Source organism: Staurois parvus, unplaced genomic scaffold, assembly GCF_062004578.1.
Source record: "Staurois parvus isolate SC_StPar_1 unplaced genomic scaffold, SC_StPar_1.0 ptg000194l, whole genome shotgun sequence".
Classification (NCBI taxonomy): domain Eukaryota; kingdom Metazoa; phylum Chordata; class Amphibia; order Anura; family Ranidae; genus Staurois; species Staurois parvus.
The window spans coordinates 1,317,175-1,341,462 of record NW_028317990.1 but is presented as its reverse complement, the minus strand read 5'-3'; the positions used below and the strand labels follow the sequence as shown (position 1 = coordinate 1,341,462).

Below are 24,288 nucleotides of genomic sequence, written 5' to 3'. Positions count from 1 at the left end.
CCCTTAGGCATATGAGGTGAAGTTCTGCTGACTTCCAATGCCCCAATCATGTGCAAGGAAAAAACTGTTTTTTTTTTCCTTGCACAGAAGGGGTATTCTTTGCTATGTAAATTTTCATGACATTTACTAAGCAAAGTGAAAATTCCCAGACTACTTGCCTTGGTAAATCAATGCCTTTGTCTCCAGACAATTAGCATGTAGGTACACAGAGGGTTTTGCATGTTTCCAAGTGATCCGCATATACCTACATGGGATCTTTGAAAACCACTGGTCAAAAGATTCACGGATCTTTGAAAAGGAATGATGTGGTTGTGTAGTGGAACCCCATACAGCTGCATTGATTTTAAATGTTACAGCAGATATATGGAAGAGGAACTCCCGTCTGCTTGGGGGGGGGACTCAGGGGGTAAGGGTTGTGCTTAGCAACGTGTTACACCCTAAATACAGATGTAACATGTTGTTAAAGGTGGACACAGCCTTTAACATGTGGGTACACAATAGGATCTGCATGATTCCCAGTGATGTGCAAAATGGGGTCTTTAGGAAATCACTGTTCTAGAGATATTCTACAGAAGGCATAGGAAGATACCATATCTTTGAAGGACTGCATGTGGCGTAAAGACCTCTTGAGACAACAAATGTCTCCAAAGCACACTGGATGCCACTTTTAATACCAAAGGTGCCTGAATAACTTTGGGACTAGCATTTAGTGAATTACAGTAAGTGAAAGTGTTGCCCTTTAGCAGCCAGCTAGCTGTCATTCTTCCTGTGCAGGTTAGAAAATGATGGCATGTGACTGACTGTTATGAGCAAAAGAGACAGCCACTCACTTTACATCTGTCAAATGTACAGGTTTCATATCACTGCTCCCTTGTATTTAGGGTTAGGACACAATGGGGTTGATTCACTAAAGGCAAATAGGCTGTTCACTTTACAAGGGACTTTTCCTTTAGCCTACTGAATGAGGTAAAGCTCTGTTGAATTTAATCATCCAATTATGTGCAAGTAAATGTTTTTTTTTTCTTCACGTCCTTGCATGTGATCGGGTATCCTTTGCAAAGTGAATTTTCACCACATTCACAAGCTAAGAAAAATTCCCTTTCAATGTGAACAGCCTATTAGCCTTTAGTAAATCAATCCCAGTGCATCTCAAAAAGAGGTGTTTAGTGCACGTTAATATGATGGTTTGCTCTGAAATGCCCATTGGCATTTTAAGGGTTCATTGCGGTGCATGGGATGTGCTACAGCTTTGATCTACAAATGTATTTAATACTTGACAGGCAACTATGTAACATCTAATCATTCATAATACCTATAGCTTCTACACTATGACTTTTCATTTTAATTTATATAAAAGAAGCATGCAATATTTTTTTTAGCACACAAGGCTGCTGGAAAAGCCCACTTCACTTAGACTTTTTGCAACCCCCTTCCCCAGCAGAATTTTTTTCTTCCTCAAATAAATTAATCTTTCCTCTGGTGGTTTGAGATTACGCTCTATATTATAAGAGAGCGCCTTATCAAACCTCATCAGAAAAGATGGAATTCATGTCCGCTATAATGCTGCAGGCAATAACAGCTTCATATTTTATCATGTTGATAAGGATTTTGCAAACTCTCTGAAGCATTTTCGGGATGTTTTAAATGAAAAAGGAATACTGTAACTAAAAGCCTCTTTCAGACATTTTCTTCTGGGTTACTATAAGTTATTTATAACCCCCCCCCCCCATCCCACCCCCAAAAGAACTCATTTGATATTTCAAATGCAAACGATTTGCGTATTTAATGATCGCCCAGGCTGTCTGCTCCCCCCACACTCTCCAAGCTACAAGTCAACATTTTCAATCATTGGGGGAATCGTTAATATTGACTGACACTTGGAGGGAGGGAATAAAACTCCAGTCGTTTACGCAGACAGAGATATTCTGGGCTTGATTTTTAAACGCTTGCCTGTACTTGGCTGCAGTTGATTCGATTTTAGCCGAAAGGAAATATTTATGAAGCCAAGCAAGATAAAGATGGAATTTTATATTACTGCTATATCACGGTTTAATTATTATGTTTATTTTGCTGTACAGCTGTACGGTATGGTATTTAAAAGCCATTGAGTATGTCTGCGAATCTCCTTTCTGCTGATACATTTTCCCAGTGGTATGTAGTGCAGGAGACAGGACATAGCTACAAATGGTAAACACATGCAAATAGGCAACAAATAGGCACACAGCTGCTGTATGTTTGACAACAACACAGCTCCCCCAATCCATAATTTCATATATGCAGGAATTAATATGTTATGATTCAAACACCAAGCAAAACCAAATTTTCCTGTGTACCTGTCACAGATAAAATAAATAAATTACACTGTAGTACATCACTGTATCTGCAGTACAATATAGCCATTTACCCATATCACCCTCACATACAAACCCCTCAGCGCATGTAGGTGGCCCACTGTAATTTCATCTTCGGAAAGTAGATGTCCCCAGAGCCAGGAGTCAGGGGAGGCTCATCCGCCAGGGGCTCTTTGTGCGTGGACTGATTTCACATGTAGTTTTGCCTCATTTGTTTAGCTTTCTCTTAAGCTGGCCATAGACAGATCAAAACTCAACCAGTTCGGCAGGAATCAGACAATTTTTAATCCATCTATGGGCAGACTGGTTGTACTGAAGTCAATCTATCAATCAACCTCATCACAACCAGATTGATGGGTTTTTTCCTATGATCACTGCCACTGTCTATAGCTAGTGGCAATGATCATTGTCTTCTTAAGGCGGAGAAACCTCCCACTGTCAGAATACAATAGCACAGCAGGAGGAACTGTGTTGAAGGGGGATTCAAGCAACCTGTGGTTGAAGAAAAGAAAATTGCATAATGCATGGGCAGCCTAAGGAGGAAAACCTGGACCAGTGGAAGGAGTCTATGTATTCTTAATACTACTTGCATCCCTCTGTCATGGGACGCTGGACTCTGGGACACCCTCCTGTGAGGAATGGGTTTCTCGTCTCCTCTCATTCCACATCTCTCTAACCTGAGCTCAACTACGTATCTGCATCAGCAAGATGTGTGCTGCCACCCCAAGGAATGGCTGAAGTGCATAAATATACTTCCATTGATTCAGTAAGTAGCTACAAAGAATTTATTGTCATGGACTCCTCCTCCTTTTAACTTCTAATTGGGAATGCCTCTTGAAAATGAAAATTTTGTCCAAGAAGCAGAGTGGATTCTCTTGGTGTAAGGTTTGAGAAGACGTGTGTAGAGGAGTGCCAACCGGTAAAGGTTATTATTATACAGTATTTACATAGCGCCAACAGTTTGCTTAGCACTGTGCTTATAGCAGAATAAGTTGCTCTGCAGGTGTCCCTACGCAAAACGAAGAGTATGCTAGTTCCCCAGGGAGCTTGAGTGCCCACAGTACACTAAGACCAGGTTAACATCCCATGGTCCAGGAAAAAAAGGTTCAAGAGCAGTCTCGCTCCTCTCTACTACACAACAAGCTGCCTATCAAGTCTTTTCAAGGTTTTTAAAAATAAAAAAAAAACTCTGGCTTCTATGCTCAACTGATCTCCGGCACTTTTCCCCTCAGACTCACTGCTCTGGCTCTCAGCTATCACTACTCTTCTAGGTTGGACGACACTTTACTTTCATGTAACCCACCTACTGTCAGCCTAGGTTTCAGGCTTTGACCTTCAGACTCACAGGAGGAATGTTGCATAGAGTGGTGCTAAGCCAGTATGATCTCTGCAGCATTTAGGGCATGTAATGTCATTGAACTCAGCTGAAGAAACTTGAAAAAAAGATTTCTCTTTATCTTCATTTTTTTTTTGCTCCACAGACGGGCACAAGTGGGATTCAACTCTGGAGTTGTTTTTAAGACGTCAGCAGAAAATACTCTAGTGTTTATCAGTTGTGCTACCTATTCTATTCACAGACTGGCTATTCAGTTACAGCACTGATAGTGAAAGCTGATTTCGCTGACTCTTTCTTCAGAGCCCTGATATCTAGTTCCTTTCTTCACTTACACTTCAGAGTCAGCAGCTTCCCTAAGTAAAGCCAATGAGAAGCAGATGTCATCACTGCTGCTGAAGAAACAGACTGCTCTATAAATGTTTGTTAAAAGGATAGTGGCCAGCTGAAAAGTGAATGGGTGGATATCATTACATTTTAAGAGGTATTTATATTTCCACATACTGACTTGAAGCTGCAGTGCTTTTTAATATTGCTTTCACTTTATTACACTATAATTATTTTGGCAAAATTGTGTACAGTGCAGAGAATCTGTCTGTACAGAAGCATTCATTAAGAGACCCATTTCATTAATGCATCACCAGGAGTTCGTTGTAAACTCCCAGCAGCTCGTGTTTAATAACTCAGAGATAGGCAGATTTCAGAACTCAGGAATTGGAAGAGCTAGAAAACAGTTCTACAGACCTGGATATAAAACAGGTCAGCAGCTGACATGTGGGTCTTACTTAAGTGGACCTTCACTTCAAAAATAGATTTTTTTTCCCCACTGCAACACTGTCGCTTTAGCTATTTATAGTTAGGTTGAAAAAGAAAAGCACAAATCAAAAAACCATTATCGTGGGGCCTATTAAAAACCTTGGGTTAGTGACCGTGCTCTGATCAACCTATAAAACCCGCCAAAGGCAGTAGTGGTAACTGCCCCTATTAAGTGAAATATCACTCTAAATTGCCAAACCATGAATAGACAGGCGCTTGCTCAATATGACTCCAACATTAAACATATAAATCGAAAAACATAAGCAACCAATATATGTGTATCAATAAAGTGCTTTTCCCAACACCACATTAGATAGTGAAAATCCTATAAAGGGGTGTCACATAAATCCAGAATGGTGAATGGATGAGAGTCCTAAATAAGGCTGTTACATTGATACAGAGGTCTTCTCCACCTCTTGTAATATACAAATTTCCCGCTCACTAGAAGCTGTTGACCCCCAATATAAATGGTCAAGTATCACTTGGATGATCAAATAACACTTGAATTCCCAGCTGTAAGCTCTCATATGGTGGGTCTCCAGGCTCCCCTTCTCTCAAAAGTGGATCTCAGAAGAACAACTGTCAGACTGAGGCATCTTGTGACCTGTTCTGTTCCACATTTCTGCACCTTCCCAGCTGCTGCCAACAGGAAGTCGAAATTGGAGGGTGACGGTGTGTATCACAAGCCTTTGTGATGACTTGCTGCACTTCTCCCAGCAAGTCATCACAAAGGCTTGTGAAACACTCCACCCACAGAGTAGAGTAGGCAGATGACAAGTCCATGTCCGCTCTGCAGAAACTAAGCAGACATGGACCGGTTATCTGCCTGCTCTGCTTTGATCTACGGACAGATCCCCTGCTGATCAAAACGCAGCCCACCCATGTGAAAGGGGCTTAAAGTATGGTCCAATTTGTTCCGGCCGAGAAAAATTTTTTTCTTATCCAGTAAAGCTAAATTTTTTTTTTTGATTGTTTATTTTTTTTATTTACTCAAGCCCGTCCACTGTCTTCATTTTTGCCTAGGCAAGAATGATGTGTCTCTGCTCCTGCAGCCTCCTTGGTTATCTCTATTACATATACCAGAAGTCTGCAGGAGCAGAGAGACACAGAGGCTGGAGGACTGACATGGCAGTGGGGGCCGGCTTCAGGAATCCAGAAGACACAGCCGGCTCCTGATGGAAGGGAAGATGGTGACGAGGATCTGCCACTTGGCAGTGAAGTGGCTGATCACAGTAGGAAAATACTGGATTTGCTGGGCATGTATATGCTTTGTAGATAATCCTGTAAAAAGGGTAAAAGGGGCTTAGAAAAAAAAAAACATTGGGGGGGGGTGAAGTTCCTCTTTAATGTAATTACACATTAGACACCATTCCAGAAGCTGATGATTTTAGTACATACATATTATTTTAAAAGCAACCAGAGATTATAATCTCTGAAACTGGCCTTTAAAACGTACAATTAACTATTAATTTTCTATGCAAGACTTGTACATCACCTAGAAACCGATCTGTTTCTTGGATCTCTTAGTGCTAACACAGGGCACTATTCTAACAGTGCCATTTTCAAAGCAGATGACATTTACGCATTGCTATTACATTATCCTCTGTTCCTTTTCTCCCACGATTAAAGGAGGACAACCTCTGTTCCATTCCCTGCAAGGAAAGCTTTCAGTACTATTAGCAGCTGATCTTACAAAATGTCTTTTTTTCTGTGCACTTTAAAGTTTACCAGGGATTAGCTGCCTTTGTCATATGGCTGACTTCAGTGATGTGACATGGTATTTATAGACAATAGTAATATTTTAACGTAGAAATATCAAAATAACTGATAACTTTGCCATAAATTGTGAATTAAAACTTTTAGAATTTCTTTTGCACAAAATAACAGAAGACGTTTCCTGACATCCTTGTCTGCATGCTCGAATAAGGGTCCCATATAGATTTTGGGGGGTGACTGCAAGCCATTTGAAAAAAAAAAAAAGCCCTTAAAATCCCAAATTTTTAATTGCCAGCAATTGTTTTTTTTTTTTTTTACATTCAGCTGTCAGTGGGGAACCCCGCTTTCAGCTGATGAGTTATTGGTTAAGGACACAGTGGTCGGTTTTCCGGCCCGCTCTTTAGCAACCAGCTATTCTTCAAATAGAATTTGGATCGTCTATCAATTTTCGACTAATTCAAATTGTTCTGAAATTTTCGAATTTGTAAGAAAATTAATACAAAACGAAACTAAATGAATATACAAAACTAAACTAAACGAATTTCAACAAAATTCATTACCACTTCATTTGGAGATTTACATACATCCAAATCTCCGTATAACCAAAAATTTGTCCAAATTTATATTTGGACCGAAAACGAATTGCACATGTCTATTGGTTGTAAACAATATATTGTTTTTAAAAATAACAAACATGTTATACTTACCTGCTTTGTGCAATGGTATTACACAGAGCAGTGCCAAAACTGCTTGTCTGAGGCCCCCTGCCAGCACTCTCCGCTCTTCCTCTTCTTGTTGCGCTCATTCTCTTCTCGGTGAAGCTGCATCCTATGGTGCCGCACCTGTGGCTCGCTCCTGAACTGGCCTGTGTGCATCTACTAACACACACACCCGTGGCTTGTCCCCACCCCCTTCTCACAGGATTTCATTGACAGCAACAGGAGCCAATGGCACCCGCTGCTGCCTCCATGTCTTGTGAGGAAGAGAGAGAAGAGAGCACCACTGCACGAACTGGGGTTTTAAATGTAATAGTCCAAGGCTGAACACAGATAACATATGTCTTTGGATAAAGGGCCCATTCCTATTTCAATCCAGCACTGGACACTTCCTATTTCAATCCAGCGCTGTGTCCATACACAGCGCTGGATTGAAATAGGAAGTGTTTAGAGAGGTGAGGGGGCAATATAAAAGTTTGGATACTTTTTCACCTTAATGCAGGTAATGCATTAGGGTTATAACTGTCCTGCCCTTACATTCACTTTAACAGAACATGAAATTAAGAGTATAGACAACATCCTCTATCACTTAAAAAAATATATGTATATAATACCTTCTACATGTAATATTTTAGATACTTGACACTAAATTAATGCTTAATATAAGTCAAGAAAAACTGATCAATGTGAAGTTGTCACATCTACATTTCTACAAGGCTTAAGCTAGCCATACATTATACAATTTCTGTTTCAATTTCCCTTAGATGTTACTTCAACTATGTAGTGCAAGGACCTGCCCGAATATATACAAATTGAAAGTGTTTAGGTTTGCCCTACTACTATTTGGTTTTGTTAAATCTAAAGGAAAACTGTACATGAAAATTGTATAATGTATGGCCAGCCTTAGTGTTAGTTCCCTAAACATTCTTTGTAGCTGAACAAAGTCTACTTACATTTAGGTGATGTGGACTGTACAGTGGTGTCCCTCCCAAAGCATCACTGTATCCGCCCGTCTGATTGATAACATGACGAAGGGTATCCACCTAAAAGATCATAAAATATAAACATTACACCCCATCATAGCCCTAACACAAAATGTAAGCTAATACATGTTTTCTGTCTTAAATACACCTAGTTCCAATGTATATTTATTAATATACCTGACACTTCAAATGAAATGGTTGTAGGTGTCAGTCAAATGTGTTTGCTTACTGACAGGTTAACTCAAGCTGTGAAAATAAATTGTTAACCCACAAAACTGGCCACTTATGTGGTTAAATGCATAAAGTAATGTAGATGAATATCACTGGACATATGTCTAATCAATTGTAGATAGTCTAAAAGTGTGTAATACACTTACCTTGTCTACATGGTTTTATACGCATCTAAACGCAGCACTATGGTAATCAATGAGCCCATACACACAGCTGCGTCTGCATATGAAAATGTACGTTGTATTTAGCTGTGCAGAAAAGTAGGACACAACTGCAACTGTGGATTTGATGTACGTATGCAACTAAACATAAGTACTTTAGGCATTTATTCTATGCAGGAAGAACCTTTCTTTCATGCAGGAAAATACATGTATGCCTGTGTGAATGAGCCATTTCGAGCATAGATCTGCAGATTTTATGTGCACATGTACATAACCACAAGTACTTTAGGTATAGTATAGTATAGGTGTATAGTATTTTATGCAGAATTTTTTAGCTCTGCAAGCAAGAACCTTTCTTTCATGCAGAAAATATGTGTATGCCCGTGTGAATGGGCCCTTTATCCAAAGACATATGTTATCTGTGTTCAGCCTTGGACTATTACATTTAAAACCCCAGTTCGTCCAGAGGGTGATGGGAAGGGTGCTTTTCAGTCATATTCCCAAAGAATGGGCTTATGCATTTCTCTGTCAACTTAACAGGTCAAAGACAGTGGAAAAATTACCAACATAAAATACTAAAGCGGAACTAAACCCACTGATTTAAAGGCTAAATTCCCCTCTAGGAACATGTTACTTGTTACACATGTATTTACCATGTAATATGTTCCTTCTTCTCCCCTGCAATTGCTGTTGCATTTAAAACTGGCAGGGCTCTGACCACACAGTCGCAACATTCATTCACAAAGATTTGTGAATGAATGAACTGCAAGTCCCAGCCACCACCATGGCAGAGGGACACATAGCTCTTAGTGAATTACAAGTACAGTAATTAGGGCACTCATAGTACATTGACACTTCCTCTGGCTTTCTAAATGAAAGCCCATACAGTGGTAGTGCAAAAAGCTGAATAAAGGGTGTGCAGGAGCCTGACATTGCACCCACGATTCCATGATCCTGGTTGCAATGCTTTGCAGGCCTCTTTGCAGGAATGCATTTTTTTTTTTTTTAAATTGTGCATTTATTTATATATATTTTTTTAAAGGTGAACCCAGCCTTAAACTAATTCTCAATACAGTTACATTCTGGGCATCTGACAATAACTGTCCCAGTTACTAGTGTGCTTACATCAGTTTTCAAGCCCTAAAAGGGCTAGCTGCTCACAAGTTGCACCATGGCAATTGCAGATCTAAATAGAAGCTAAGATGGTGCTATCCTTGGCTGTGAATGAGTAGAGGATTTTTTTCTGCTTTAGTGGTAATAAAATTTTGATTTGTCATATGAAGATAATGTACCTACAACTGTGTCAGTGGAAGGCCTCCCTAGAGCCATAGGTTTAGGCCTTTTCACCACATAATTGCTGTAAAATTTTTAAAGCTATATTCATTCCAAATCAGCTTACATCTGGTTTGTATTGGATTAGTAAGCATCAAAGAATGCAGTATCCTTGACCCAACAAATATGATATCTTCACTAAGAGGTACATGTTAGATATACTGTTCTAGAGACTGCATCTAGCAAATGATTAGACATAGGAAAAAGAGTGATATTTACAAAATGACTCCTTCTTGCTCATATATTCTCCAAGAAAAGTAGCAATTTTTTAACATCAATACATATAAACCTTCATATAGCTACATGTAAAATATTTGATTTGGAAGGTATGGTATTAAGTCTGGGGAAATCCTCAAAAGGGAGGTTCTGGTTGCGCAAGGACTCATCATCCCAAATCCCTTTCCACTGAGCACTCAAGTCAGAGCCGAAGGCATTCACAAGAGTTACAAATGGCAAGGGCCTACATGCTGCCAATCGTGTGCACACCGCTGGTCGGTGTGTGTGCTTTGGGGTAGCTGTGGGAGGTGCACTGAGGAATGACTCAGGGGCGTCTCTCCTACCTGTGATTGCACATTGGCTCCAACTTGGGCCCCTTGGTAAGAATCCCCATTCAGACTCTGCATATTCATGTACATGTCGCCTGAATTTGGGAGATTAAAAGAACCAGAAGAACCTAGGAAAGGAAAGAGCGAAGGAGCTGAATAAAAGAAAAAGGATGCTTGAAAAAAGTATGAAGAAATAAAAAGGGGATAGCAAACCATAAAAATTAAAACCCATCAAGGATTTTTTTTTTTACTGCTAAATGCCGCATATATTAGGCAGCAGTTATTATAACCCAACTAAAGCTCAGAAGGAGGGGAGGGTGTTACGAGATGAAAGGTAACAAAACACCACTGTTGAATCAAAATGTTTTACAAGATTCTCTTGCTTGGTCTAAAATAATGTTTATTTGCATTCACTCACGTTATCTAACATATCCTAATCACACACACATTTTTCATTCTGCACAATTAATATCAGGACAGAGGAAATAAGTCAATATTAAAGACAGATAGGCCACTAATGCTAGCCATACATATACTGATGAAATATATGATTTAAATCACACTATGGTGTAAATAATTTGAGTGGATATAATCCACATAAGCAGCCAACACAATATTGCAGGTTACAATACAAAGAAAATAAATAAAAAATTTAGCTCTGCACTTTTTTATTTATATACATATACTGATGTTACAAAATTGTTACTATTTGATCTGATCATTTGTAACAGGTTGGAGTTTGAAGCAATCGTTACTGTGAAGTGTTAAGTGTTGGTTTCCAAATCAATATGATCATTTCACCAGACAATCAGATTGGTACGTGTATGGCCAGCATAGGTAATTATAACTGAACCTTCTTTTTAAAAGTAAAAGTTCAACTAAGTGGAATTAAAAAAACCCCAAAACAATGTGAAACAATAGGACTGTTTTAACACCTGATCTGATCACTCCTCTCTACTAGGTCTCATTTACCTAAATACTAGATCTACTTATTAAAACTGACCACAATGCCAAAACACTGCAACTCAAAAAGATAAAATTAAAATAATGTGGAATAAAAAAAAAAGATAAGTGCTGCACATTACTTTAATTTTTATTTAATAATTTTGTAAAGTGGGGTGCTAGCAGCTAGGAATGGTAGGGAATTTAGACATCAACTGCAGGGACACTATATCATTTTCTAAATTTCTTCACATCACAAGAAAAAACATGCTTACTCTACACCCCAGCTTCTAAATGTGGAAGGATGATGTCCTGATCCTTCCAGTAAGATCTTGAGAATGCTGAGTATCCCAAAATACATGTAAAGATGCCTCCTAGGCACCATGCAGGAGCATCCTTATGCAGGATTTGGAAATCTCAGATTTCTTAAGATCTTGCTGGAAGGACCAGGATGTCACCCTTATGTAGGTTCTGTTGGAAACTGGATGTGAGAATAAGAATATTTTTCCCCACAGTTTATTTGTAAGTTGATTTTGGCATGGGGAAGTTGGGGAGTCAGTATCTGGGTGCAAAGTATAACTATAGGCAAAACTTTTTTCTTAGTTTTGGATAGCGTGCAGAAGGATTTGAATGCGTGTACGTTTTTATTGCTGTTTGTGCCCCTGTTATAGAGTTTCACCCTCTCTATTTGTCCTGTTATCCCTGTTACAGTTATCATTGAAAGTGACAGTAAAAGAAAATCCCAAATTTTGGGTTGTCCCCAGAAAAGTAATAGAGGGGAAATCTTCAAATGGGGACACTAGTTCTGGTGACCTGTGTGTCCCCAGAGAATTACCCTTATTTGCAGGATTTTCCTCTCACTTCCTGTTTTGGCTATGGGAAAGGAAGTGAAGGGAAATCTCTGCAATGGGACACAGATAGCGGGAAAAAAATCTGACATGGGTTATAACCCTCCCTTGCTCTATCCAAAATGAAAAAAAAAAAAAAATTTGCCTATAGCTCTACTTTAATGTACTTTTGCTTCCCATGTTCATTGGTTCCTCTGGCTGAGAGTTTATAGAAATTGAGGTAAGTTCATTAAACTCTAAAGTCAGCATAATTAGCAGTACAGACATTGATGCATGATTTAACCACCCACTTCACACAATTATAAATGCGCATTGAGAGGCATGCTCCCCAAAAAAGGAACAATTGGGCCAAATTTGCTGTAAATGAAATGGGCATTTCATGCAGCATAGTATGGAATAACTGAAATGGGGTTTGGGCTTGTGTGCATGAGTTCAAGTTTTATAGCTGCATGATCATTATAATTTGGGAAAGGTACATGATCACACTGTTATTGCTGTGAAGACAACCATTTTTAAATGTTGGTAACTGAACAATAGGGGCTGCTAACACAGTGAAGGACAATACAGGAGAGTTTGGTTGACTATGTACCACTATTGAAAATTTCAGCTTGGAAAACGTTCTTTAGATTCAGACCAGCAAACACTAATTTAAGGGTCATCTCACATAAACAAACTCTGTGGTCTTTGTACATATAAATATATAAATAATCATGGGGCTAATGGAATATTATATCACTTAAACTCCACAGTGCTTGGCTTGGTGTATTATACTGCAAGGTAGTTTACACACTTACCGGAATTTGGCGTAGTAGGAGAGCTGGTCTGGTTATTCTGCACAGCAGCAGCAACTGCATGAGCTGCATTCACGGCTGTTTTAGCCGCATAGAGGTTTGCTTCTTCCTGAAACTTGCCAATGTTTTTTTTGTACCTGATTCGCTTGTTCCCGAACCAGTTGGATACCTTAAAAAGAAAGAAAAAAGAAGCTTTTTAAAAATGATTACATTTATCGCAATTGGTTCCAATTTTTTATTTCACAGTTGCCTGAGCATCTAGTGACTAGCCACTGTGGAGGAAGACAAGTGAACAGTGAGATTTTAGTTTGATGACAGGTCAGTTTTAATGCATATATTAGCTTTGATATGTGATAGCTCCTTTAAGAACTAACTGTAATTATATAAACATGAGCACGGACAGTTGTTGACCATCTTCATTTATGGGAGTCCACTACAAAGCAAAATGCCCGTGTGATAAACCCCAGATTGAAGACACAGCAAAAAATACATTCTAAGCTAATTCAAGAGTATGCAAACTTTGTAAAAAAGGGCCAGTCTACTGTCCCTCAGACTTTAGGTGGGCCGGACTGTGAGAGTAGACAAGGCCCCAGTGTCAGTGGAAGTAGACAAACTCTCAGACGTGGTGATCAGTGGGAGTAAAAAAAAAAATGATAGTGTCTGTATTCAGTAGGAGGAGGACTTATGTCATATCATTGGTGTCAGTGGTAGGAATAGTGCCCAATCATTTATTAGTGGGAGGCATGGTGCCCATTGTTGGTATCAGTGGAAGAAATGGTGCCTCATTGTTGGTGTCAGTGGGAGGAATAGTGCCTTGTATCAGTGGTAGAAACGGTGCCCCACGGGCTGGATAAAGGTAAGCAAAGGGCCACACGTAGGCCGCAGTTTGGAGACCACTGAGCTAAACATCATGTCCCTTTCAGTGAACAAGTATATAGAACAAGAGTCAGCGATACGTGTTCTAGTTGCATATTTGTGTGATACTGAAAACACATGACAGCCACACTCAGTCAATAAAACCCCACAATTGTCTTCTGGTGTAATGTGGAGGTTCATTTATTTTTTACTAATTAAATGCATATTTTGAGTTGTTGTTGTTTTTTATAGCATCTGAAAGCCAACCAGCTCCAAGAATTTCAGTGGGTTCCAAAAAGTGAAGTTCAGAGGGATATCCCTGTTACTTTACTATTTTCACTTTTCTTGAAGTTGAAAACCATATTAATATGAGATACTGCAATGATGCATGATATATATGCCATACACTTTTTTCCAACTAAAATATTTTAGCTTTGGGTAGATGTAATTTGACTTCCCATCTCTGACAGTGAGATCTCTATATTTAGGTTAATCATTCCATCCAGCTATTGTAGCCATTACAAAGTGGCTAGACCCTATGGTCAAGGTAGCAATCTAGATAATGCAATCGAGATCTAAGAGCTGTAAGAAGTGATAATGTGATTTAATCCACCAGTAACCAGCTAAAACAGAGTGATTCACATTTGGTAGATTGACTCTGATAAATAAAACATTGTTTTTTGTAAAAGCAAATCAAATATATAACACAATTGTTCTCTACTATATCTGCTGTGACCCACAGTTCAAACCTCATTCTCAATGCCATCCCTGGCCGATACTTGATGTTACATTTTATATATTTTGCTTACCATTAACCTGCCAACCTGCAGAGCAATAATACATTAATGAAGGCGGGCGAATAATTATTGTAAAAAAAAAAATCAAATTACTGCTTTATTAACAGCTTTAGAAGTGAACAAATCTCTGGTGTGTGCAGAGGAGGGACAATTCTGTAGTCTCAACAACAGCACTGTCTAATAAAGGCTTCCTTCCATCCTCCCCCCATTCCATTTTAATATCGCTAGAGCCTTGGGAGGCCTCAGGGTGCAGGATATTCTTGACATGGTATAGGAATCCATCCTAGTTTCTCCACTGTTTCTTAATCTTTAATATCAAGGCAATTAAAATTAACGACTGCTAGTGTGGGCAGTGTTTCCCTGACATGCATTGTTTGATGGCATTACCTTGAGGTTAAACTAACGAGCAAGGTTTAATTGGAAGCAGTGAAAAGAGAACTGATCATACGTTATGTTTAACCTGCATGAAAAGAACCAGTTAGAATCAGTGACTGCTTAAGAGTGGCACAAAAATACACGTTCATCTCAAATTTGTGCTTGCAAAAATAACATAGTTCATGTTATACAGCAAACGGCAAGAGCTCTCTGCTTACATGAGTTAAAATGCGCATGTGGAATTTATGCTTAATTTATGGAACAGATAAGGCAATTCTGAAAACAAATGGGCTGAATTTGCTGCTATGTAGAACAACATGTTGTTTTTAAGTCTATGAATTTTTCTTAAGTTTCTGCTATCCTTTTAGTCTTTCCTAATATTTCTTTAACTGCAAAGCTTACAATAGTCTAATAAAATTGTTTTAGTTGGGATTTTTGGTTACAAAGGCAGAATTTTTATCTGCCTGTAATTAACATTTTTTTTATATCCAAAACCTCGTTTTATTAGTATGCAAATAAAACGATTTGGTCAAGCCTTTACCAACAGGAGTGTTAACTGCACCGGTTCCAGCACTCCACTCAAGCTTTCCTTTAGTAATTTGCTCATTAAATCTCTAGGGTGGATGTCATAGCCATAGGCTTATCATACTCTTAGTTGAAGAGCATTATTACCCACTGCAATACACAGGATACTTAAACAGGAGCTTCCCTCCTAACCTGCCTTTTCTCCCCCCTTACCTTTTATGCTGGGTTCTCTTCAAAGAACATACTCATCTGCCCAGCAGATCCAGCATTGTCCTGCAGTGATCTACTGATCAGGTGTAACAGCCTGTGGCCAGTGCTGCCATCTTGGTCCTCCTCCGCTAGCTGCCTCACTTGGGTTCAGGCAGCATGGCTCCCAGTGATGCATCTAGCTCCATCCCTGGCCATTCTGTAAATATGTGAGGGGGATATCCCAGGAGGCTGTGGGAGCATTACACATCTCTCTCTGGCCTCAGTCAATCTGAGGATTAGCTTTAACTAAGGTGCAATTATGAAAATCAAGTTTTCATACATACAGGGAACAGTCTACCTGCTCAGGAATCCAGATTTTCATCCAGGAATGAAATAATATGCCTGACTGGCCAGTCTGAAATGAGGGAGATTTGTCACTACTGTGGTAATCACTATTCTCTGGAGGCTTTGACATGGGGAAGTTAGGCCCTTCCCTTACAAAGATTGCTGCCCTCACAGAGAAACACAGAACATGTCATGCAAAGTCAGTAAAGAGGGAAATATCAAGGTCGGGGAGACCACGATCAATACCGATGTCTAGTCCATTGCTTTCTGCCTGCATTTTCTTGAGGGGCACAGCTTTCAGAGTTTAGTTTTTCTTTAAAATATAGATATCATAAACATTTGCACAAGGATCTAAAAAAAATAAAGATTTCGAAAACATTCGCACAAGGATTACATTATCCTGTGATTTTATACTGCCTTAAGGTATTTGAAGTGTCTTGCGAGCCAGAGAGCAGAAAAACATTCCTTATTGAACACTTTGAAGTTGGATCGCAAACCTCTAGCACATAACTACCAATGTGGCGACACGCAAAATAAAATCATATAGTGTTGCGCTCCCAAACCTCCAATTAATAAATTATTATTTAAATCACTTAATTTCTATCCTAAAGATAATATGATAAGAGAAAAAAAATCTCAATATGAATAATAGCTGTGATAAATCATAAATTATGAATACTAATAATCTTATGCTTTATATAAATTAACCTTGTGCATAAATGAATAAAAACAATAAAAATAAAAAATTATTAGTGGAAAAAAATGTCCCATATAATAAAAGTGACTTTGTGCTGAAAAATCTTCAATCTATATTGATTATATATCCGTGACTGCTTGTGAATCCTCCCAAGAGTGAAGATGTACGCTCACCTCATTGGAAGCCTGCAATTAGGCTATATAAGCATTCGGTTCTCCTCCTTTGGAACCTACTTGTTAGGAACTCTTGCTTTGAGATAATAGATATCCGTAGTGAACGATATATGCTATGGGATGAATCACTTCTCCAGAGGATGCAACTCCTCTATGTTCTCATCTCCATGAGGTTCTCCACATATAAAAAAGATCTCGACATGGTGCTTTATCTTTTATAAAGAACGGCTTTATTTGCTCAGAATATGGCACTCACATATATTGTGTTCAGACAGTGGTAACTCGAATACGATCCGAAACTTCCGCTGACTGTCGGAGCTGTGCACCCGTGGTCCGGCAAACGAACTGACTCCCTCCGAATGACGTTACAGTCCCACCCCTACGCGTTACGCCACTGGTCACGTGGCTTCATCAGGGGGATTTGATTGGAATCAAATCCCCCTGATGAAGCCACGTGACCAGTGGCGTAACGCGTAGGGGTGGGACTGTAACGTCACTCGGAGGGAGTCAGTTCGTTTGCCGGACCACGGGTGCACAGCTCCGACAGTCAGCGGAAGTTTCGGATCGTATTCGAGTTACCACTGTCTGAACACAATATATGTGAGTGCCATATTCTGAGCAAATAAAGCCGTTCTTTATAAAAGATAAAGCACCATGTCGAGATCTTTTTTATATGTGGAGAACCTCATGGAGATGAGAACATAGAGGAGTTGCATCCTCTGGAGAAGTGATTCATCCCATAGCATATATCGTTCACTACGGATATCTATTATCTCAAAGCAAGAGTTCCTAACAAGTAGGTTCCAAAGGAGGAGAACCGAATGCTTATATAGCCTAATTGCAGGCTTCCAATGAGGTGAGCGTACATCTTCACTCTTGGGAGGATTCACAAGCAGTCATGGATATATAATCAATATAGATTGAAGATTTTTCAGCACAAAGTCACTTTTATTATATGGGACATTTTTTTCCACTAATAATTTTTTATTTTTATTGTTTTTATTCATTTATGCACAAGGTTAATTTATATAAAGCATAAGATTATTAGTATTCATAATTTATGATTTATCACAGCTATTATTCATATTGAGATTTTTTTTCTCTTATCATATTATCTTTAGGATAGAAATTAAGTGATTTAAATAATAATTTATTAATTGGAGGTTTGGGAGCGCAACACTATATGATTTTATTTTATACTGTCTTATTTTCTTTGGAACATCTAGCAACTTCATCCTATCCAGCTGGTAGATAAAAATTAGCAGAAAGAACACTGACATTAGAAAAAAATAAGCTGTGTAGACTGATTTTAGCCCAGTTACTTGTTCCCTGGGTTATGTTCTTTTTAACAACTCCCTGTTCCCCACCATTGGCCTGAAGCACAAGTCTGTATTGGTCTCTATCTGAATGATCCATCAGTCATTGTACAACATGGTTACAAATGTTCTAGTCTCTCAGGAAATTTTCTAAGCCTAAAATTCAAGGGAATTCACGAGAACATGTTTGTAGGTGCACTGTACACATGCAATGACTGGGGTAGATCAACTCCCCATCTGAAAATCACAAATGTTTGATGCTGCTTACCTTCAAAGCACTGTTGACTAAACACTGCTCTGTCATGAAAATCTGTCTCTTTTCAAGCAATGGACTGCTACATTGTGTTAAAGTAGTCTCTAAAGAGAAAAATAGCTGACACATTCTAATCAGAATACCCCTGCTCCTGGAGGCACAGATCACCCCAGACATACACTAGGAAGAAACCATTCAGTGTAATCATTATAAATACATATTGTTAAAAGTAAATATAATCCCTAAACCCTAGTATCTTTTGACATTCATTGAGACTGTAAGGGTTATATGGCAATACAGGATATCTACATACTTGGAGCCAACATCCCAGAGTGCTTTGCAAAGCAACGCTGCAGGCAAGCTGTCTTTGTCCATTGCTCGCACGCTTACCAACAAAAAAATATCTATGCACGATAAAAAGAATAAGTATCTTCTCTTGCCTTCCTCTAAAGTCAATTAATGAATTAGTCCTAATTGCAGACTCGTTTAAGAGAGGTTTTGTTTTGCTTATTTATCAAGCTAATTACAGCTTTCACAAGGCAAGAAAAAAAAAAGTCCATAAATTATTAGGTAAATGCTTCATCTCTCTGCAGTGGTGCAATGTGTTTTATGTTGTAGAAATCCTCTTTATATCTTTCACTGGAGGTTTTAATGAGACAACTGTCACGCACCTGTTTTCATAAAAGCCCCTGCAGGCATGAGACTTTACTCTGGCACAACTTACAAGGCACTTAGCTGAGGATTTACAGAATGGCTGGAGCTAGTTGCAAGGGTCAGGTGTGACAACAGTACCTTTCCCTTATGCTTGAAACACTATGCTTACTCATCTTACAATGTACACAATTTCCACAATGCTTTTATTTCTTTCCACAATCAAAAATCTACTGCTGACCTAACTAGCTCTAGTGCATAGCTCCCTACTCTCCTTAATTTCAAGGGGTTGTCCTTTTTTTTAAATGAAATCCCTCTTTCCTTCATTTATACTTTTTTTCTAGAGGATAAACTAGTTAAACAATATATTATTTAAAGCAGTACAGCGAAAGCTCATTTGGCTATACTTCTCCTGTAGATCAGAAGAGTGCAGTTCCTTCTACACTCCTGTAACTTGCTATTGGATGACATCACAGAGCTAGTCCAGGCTGGGGAAAGCTCATGACTATATGGTCGGGATCCACCCAGGAGCCTGGACCGGCATGAGCGAGTCTGAGCCAGCCTCTTCCGTCCCCTACACAGCCCTGTGTTCCAGTGAGCGTTGGGAAGGGAGGGCAGAGCATGCAGTAAAGACTGACAGTTACCACTCTCTGCTCAGAGCGGCAAGGAGAACTAAGTGATCAGCGGTGTTTGATCGCTCAGTTCTCACCCTTGGAGCTGGTTTGAGACAGTTGCAGCATGGGATTGCATCCACCTAGGTAAAAAAAAAAAACATTCTCTTTTAATGCCAATTAAATGCCTCAAATATCTTACTCATTAGCATGATTCCAAAAACAGCTTTCTAAGCCATTTTGCAGTATAGTGAAACAAAGTCAGTTTCCTCTATGAGCAAAGCTAATTTCCTACCCTGAGAATCAGACATTTTTCCCTGCTTGTTATCTTCTTGGGCACTGGTCCACTCGCTGCCCCCGCATGTTCTCTTGGCTCTGGAGTCTATGACAGAAGACCCATCAGCTGCAAGTGTCACCTCCACCAATAGGAGGTGTCCACATTGTGCAGGCAGTGATGTGTACATCTAAAAAAGGACCCCAGGAAGCAAAGAGAAGAAGAGAATGATTGTCGTGTAACCATAGCTTTGGGTAATTAAAATGGGCATTTGGATATATTTTTTTTTCATACCAGCAGTTAGAGAGGGGTTGCAGGGTTGCTAATGTCCTGGAGTTGATTGGGCTTTAAAGTTGACCTTCACGCTTTAATGTAACTTTCCCCCTGTCAAACCGTTCCCCTCACTTTTGCAACAAGTGGTTTGGAGTTTCATACACAGGGCTGAGGCAATGGAGCTCAAATAATTGGATGCATATGTTTCACTCAAACTAATCAAAGAAAAAAAAAGATAAAGCTTTTCTATATATCCAGGTAGACCCTTATACAGTGTAAGAATGGAGAGAATATTTTATATTTCTGCCACTAAGAATGCCAGAGACATAGACTTCAATCACGGACCATCAGGATCTGATTCATCTTTTCTTCTCAGGAGACATTTATATACAAAAATATTTAAAAATCTCCTCTGTGCTCTAAATAAGACGTTTAGCACCACAAAGTGCTGTGTATTAGAGTGTCATTTTGTTAAATAGAAAATATTTGTTTTCACTCCATGTTGAATTTCTGTACTGCTGATCTCATGCAGCCTCTTTTCAGCCACCATCTGTCTACATGCTCGCAGGCCAGCCATGACTACATTGAACATAGTGGACCATGGCTACATTATGTGTTGAAACAGCATCAGAAGCCGTGTGACAGAATGCCAACAAAGGAGTACATTCGAGAGAGAGGAATATATTGTCATCACTCCATATCAGGAGACTAAACATGGACCTTTTTTTGGCAGGATGACCAAGTGTTTTTTTAATGAATGCTGTAAAAAATAGATGGGTAACAATATGTGAGGAATTTTGATTTTTGTTTAAGAATTTCTACAATTTCTGCGGCCCCAAATGGACAATAGGGAAAAAAACTTGGTGATGAACTGTGTTCATCACCAACTGAGACAGTTTACCCACAACCTCCCTATGGTGGGTTTCCTAGAATTTAACAAGTATAATGTCTATTTGAAGCCTTTCTGATACTTTTTGTTTACATGTAACAATCAGTATTTTCTTTTTTTAAGTTTCTTAATATCTTTCTTAAAACTTATATTTTTTTAAAGCAGAAGTCCTAGAGAATAAATTGGTGGGTTTTGCTTTTTGTTTTATGTCAAACGGTATTAGTGCAACAATTTTTTAAACACAATTTTTGGGAACAAAACACACTTTTTTTAATTTAATACAAAAAACACAATACATAACTCAATTTTCTGGTAAAATATAAAAGATGATGTAAATACCAAACATGTCATGCTTTAAAATTGTGCACGCCCATGCAACACTGACAAACCTTTCCGAGTAAACCGGAAGTGATACCAGGTGATCACTTCTGGGTTACTATGAAATAGAGCCGAACAAGGCTGATCTGGTCTTTGTTCAGCTCTGTGAACAGCCAGCGGTAGGGCCAGCTTGTTGATCGGGACTCCCAGTGGGACGGGAAATTCTGTTAAAGCCATGGGAGGGGGGAATGTCCCCTTCCTCTGCTTTTAATAGAATTTGAGCAGGTAGTTAGCTTCTCTGATTGCTATTACAAAAGAGCTGACCATTGGCTTTAAAAAACGATACCTGGATCATCCCGGTACAACCACTTGAATCCAGTCACGTACCAGGTGCGTGGTCGGCAAGTGAATACGTAGTTAATTCCCTTTTCTATATAAAGAAGAGTCAGCTCTTCCCTTATCTATATAAAGTATAGTCAACTCAGTTCCTGCCACTGAGGAGCACACTGTCTAATATCTCTACATACAACAGTCATACACACGCTAGAGCCAGGTTATAATGAAATGCAGAAATGTAGAGCACTAGGAGAAATCTTATATAAGCACATAAAAAGCAAACACATCCTATACAAGTGAAAAGCATATAAACCCAGGCCTCAGGCTTTGTTAGGGATAGATGCTAGCTGCTTGACTACGGTGTCACCCAAGTAGCTACATAGTCTCGTTTTAGAAAAGATGCAGGTACATCTAGGTCAACCAATAGTAAAAAAAAAAACCTTTCATATACAGAATCCTTTAACCACAGTTGATCCAGGGGAAGGTAAAAAAGCATGGTAATTTTTTGCTACAGTGGGTTAAAAAATCTTTCCTGATCCCCAAGGCAAACAGTTATTCCCTGGATCAACAATCTCTGGAGTTAAGATATAGCTGAATGAGAAATAAATGTAAGTCAAGTTTTTTTTATAGTAAAATGGATAACTAGATGTGGTAGAAAAAAACACCACTTTAAATTGAATTTCAGATTTTTGTTTTCTTCTTTATTCAAGCAAAAGTGATATGTGATTGTTTAAAAATGTTGGGTAAAGAGGAAGTAGGCTTGTTTTAGCCACTTCTACAAACAATAATAACAGTTCTATTCAGTAGTAGTATATAATTCCAAAAATAAGAGGAGACTGCACTGCATAAATATGCTAATTTTATTAAATCTGTGTTTAGCTCTAGGAAAAGTATTGTCATTGTGTCAGTGTAACTAGATGTGTCATTTCAACACATCCTCATAACCCATGCAGAAAAACTCCTAGGGTTAAAATGATGCAGGATCAAAATCAAATAGAACCCTGAAAGTGGGATTTGGAAATGAGCAGCCCCAACAGCCTGTAGAAATATGGCATATGCCAAGCACACTCCTGGAAATGTCACATATGACATATGAGACGTGACAGGACCCATAGACAGAGGGATACTCATTGGCAGAGACCCATGGCAGGACTGGGTAGTGTGGCATTTGAATATCGCAGTCCTTTATATTTACTGATTTCTAGCTTCCACAACACAGCTGTATTTGTGATGACCACCTCTGAAGAGGGAACCTAAAATAAGGCCTAACAATAGTGCAGGCGACAAGCAGGAATAATTCCATTGTCTTAACCCAATTAAATGCCTGATGCACAAGGGTATAGTAATACTAATTAGTCGTAATGCATTAATTATACATAATTATCGTAATTACAATTACTTGTAATTAATGAATTGCACATTTCCTAACTCCCTGGCTACAGGGATCATGTACAGATACTGAAAATCCTTAAAACATCTGTCTGCAGATACAAAGCTCATTCATTTCTTAAAGAGCCAATCTAAATGACAAAATATCTTTAAAAAAAATGAGTTACAAATAGCATTCACTACATGTAATGTTTCTTAGGCTTATAGAGCCACCATACTCCTTGCTACGACCCACTTCTAGGCAGGCTATAGTGTTTTCCAGTGGGACTACAGAGTATTAAGAGATTATGGGAATTGCCCCAAAAATCCATACAATATATATATTTGATATATACTTACTTGTTCAATTCTTATACCTGGAACTGTTACTTATAGTTACATTGGAACAATACATTTTTGTATACCAAAATATATATATATATATATATATATATATATATATATAGTTCCTGTTTAGGTTTCTTGATATGATTAATTGGCTAAACTAAGAGCTTAGCTTACAGTATATATAAAATCCTAAAAGTACATACATTTCTTAAGCCTGCCCTGCCCTACTATTTAAGCATTTTTTGTTCTCTGCTCATTCCTCTCTAGCATATTGGCAAGTCGATTTTAAAAGAGAGGTATGGTCAAAGCTTTTTTGGCCAAACTCTTCTAGGTCACAGGTGTGCCCTTACTTTGCACTCCTATGACCCAGAATCAGTTGACAGTGATGTCTCAGATCCAGTCCAGGCTCTGGAAGTATCCTGACAATAGTGTCGGGATCCACCTAGAGCACTAACGTGCAGCTGGCTCATCCTCTCAGCACAATACTGAGTGTCTGAGCTAGCTGCTTCCACCCACTCTCTAGCCTGGCACTTGTGAGACCGCTGGAGAAGCAGAGCTGAGACCGGTGACTGCTTAGAGCGGACCGAGAACTGAGCGACTAGTGGTCATTTGATCCCTCAGTCTTAGAGCCAGGACAGCTGCAGCAATAGAGGTGAGTATGTATGTTTGTTTTTTTACAGTCTCACACTTCTCCTGTACGGTGAAAAGGTTATGACCAGGAGCATTCATACATCAGAGCTGTTAGGACATTAAAATGTGAAATTCTGACAAGCATCACCTCTGGTATAGTCCTCTATAAATCCTTCTGACCAATAATTTTGAAATCCATTCTTATTACTATTCTAGTCAGTTCTTTCAGATTCCCAAGAATCATGGACACCCTACCCCTCCCACGTGTAAAAGTAGTTGGTACCTGGGAGATTTACATAG

The 24,288-nt window shown here is 38.9% G+C and overlaps 1 protein-coding gene across 2 annotated transcripts in view; it reads right to left on the bottom strand.

Annotated features, from left to right (window-relative positions):
- Nucleotides 1–24,288, bottom strand: part of PBX3 (PBX homeobox 3) — a 329,026-nt gene that overhangs the window by 7,992 nt on the left and 296,746 nt on the right. The window contains exons 6-8 of one of the 2 annotated variants that reach the window (XM_089677869.1): nt 12,769–12,934; nt 10,200–10,312; nt 7,886–7,975 (exon numbers count right to left, since the gene is read on the bottom strand). In XM_089677869.1, coding sequence (XP_089533995.1) covers nt 7,886–7,975; nt 10,200–10,312; nt 12,769–12,934 — 369 coding nt within the window. The remainder of the gene's footprint in view (nt 1–7,885; nt 7,976–10,199; nt 10,313–12,768; nt 12,935–24,288) is intronic. The other variant, XM_089677870.1, reaches the window with a different exon arrangement.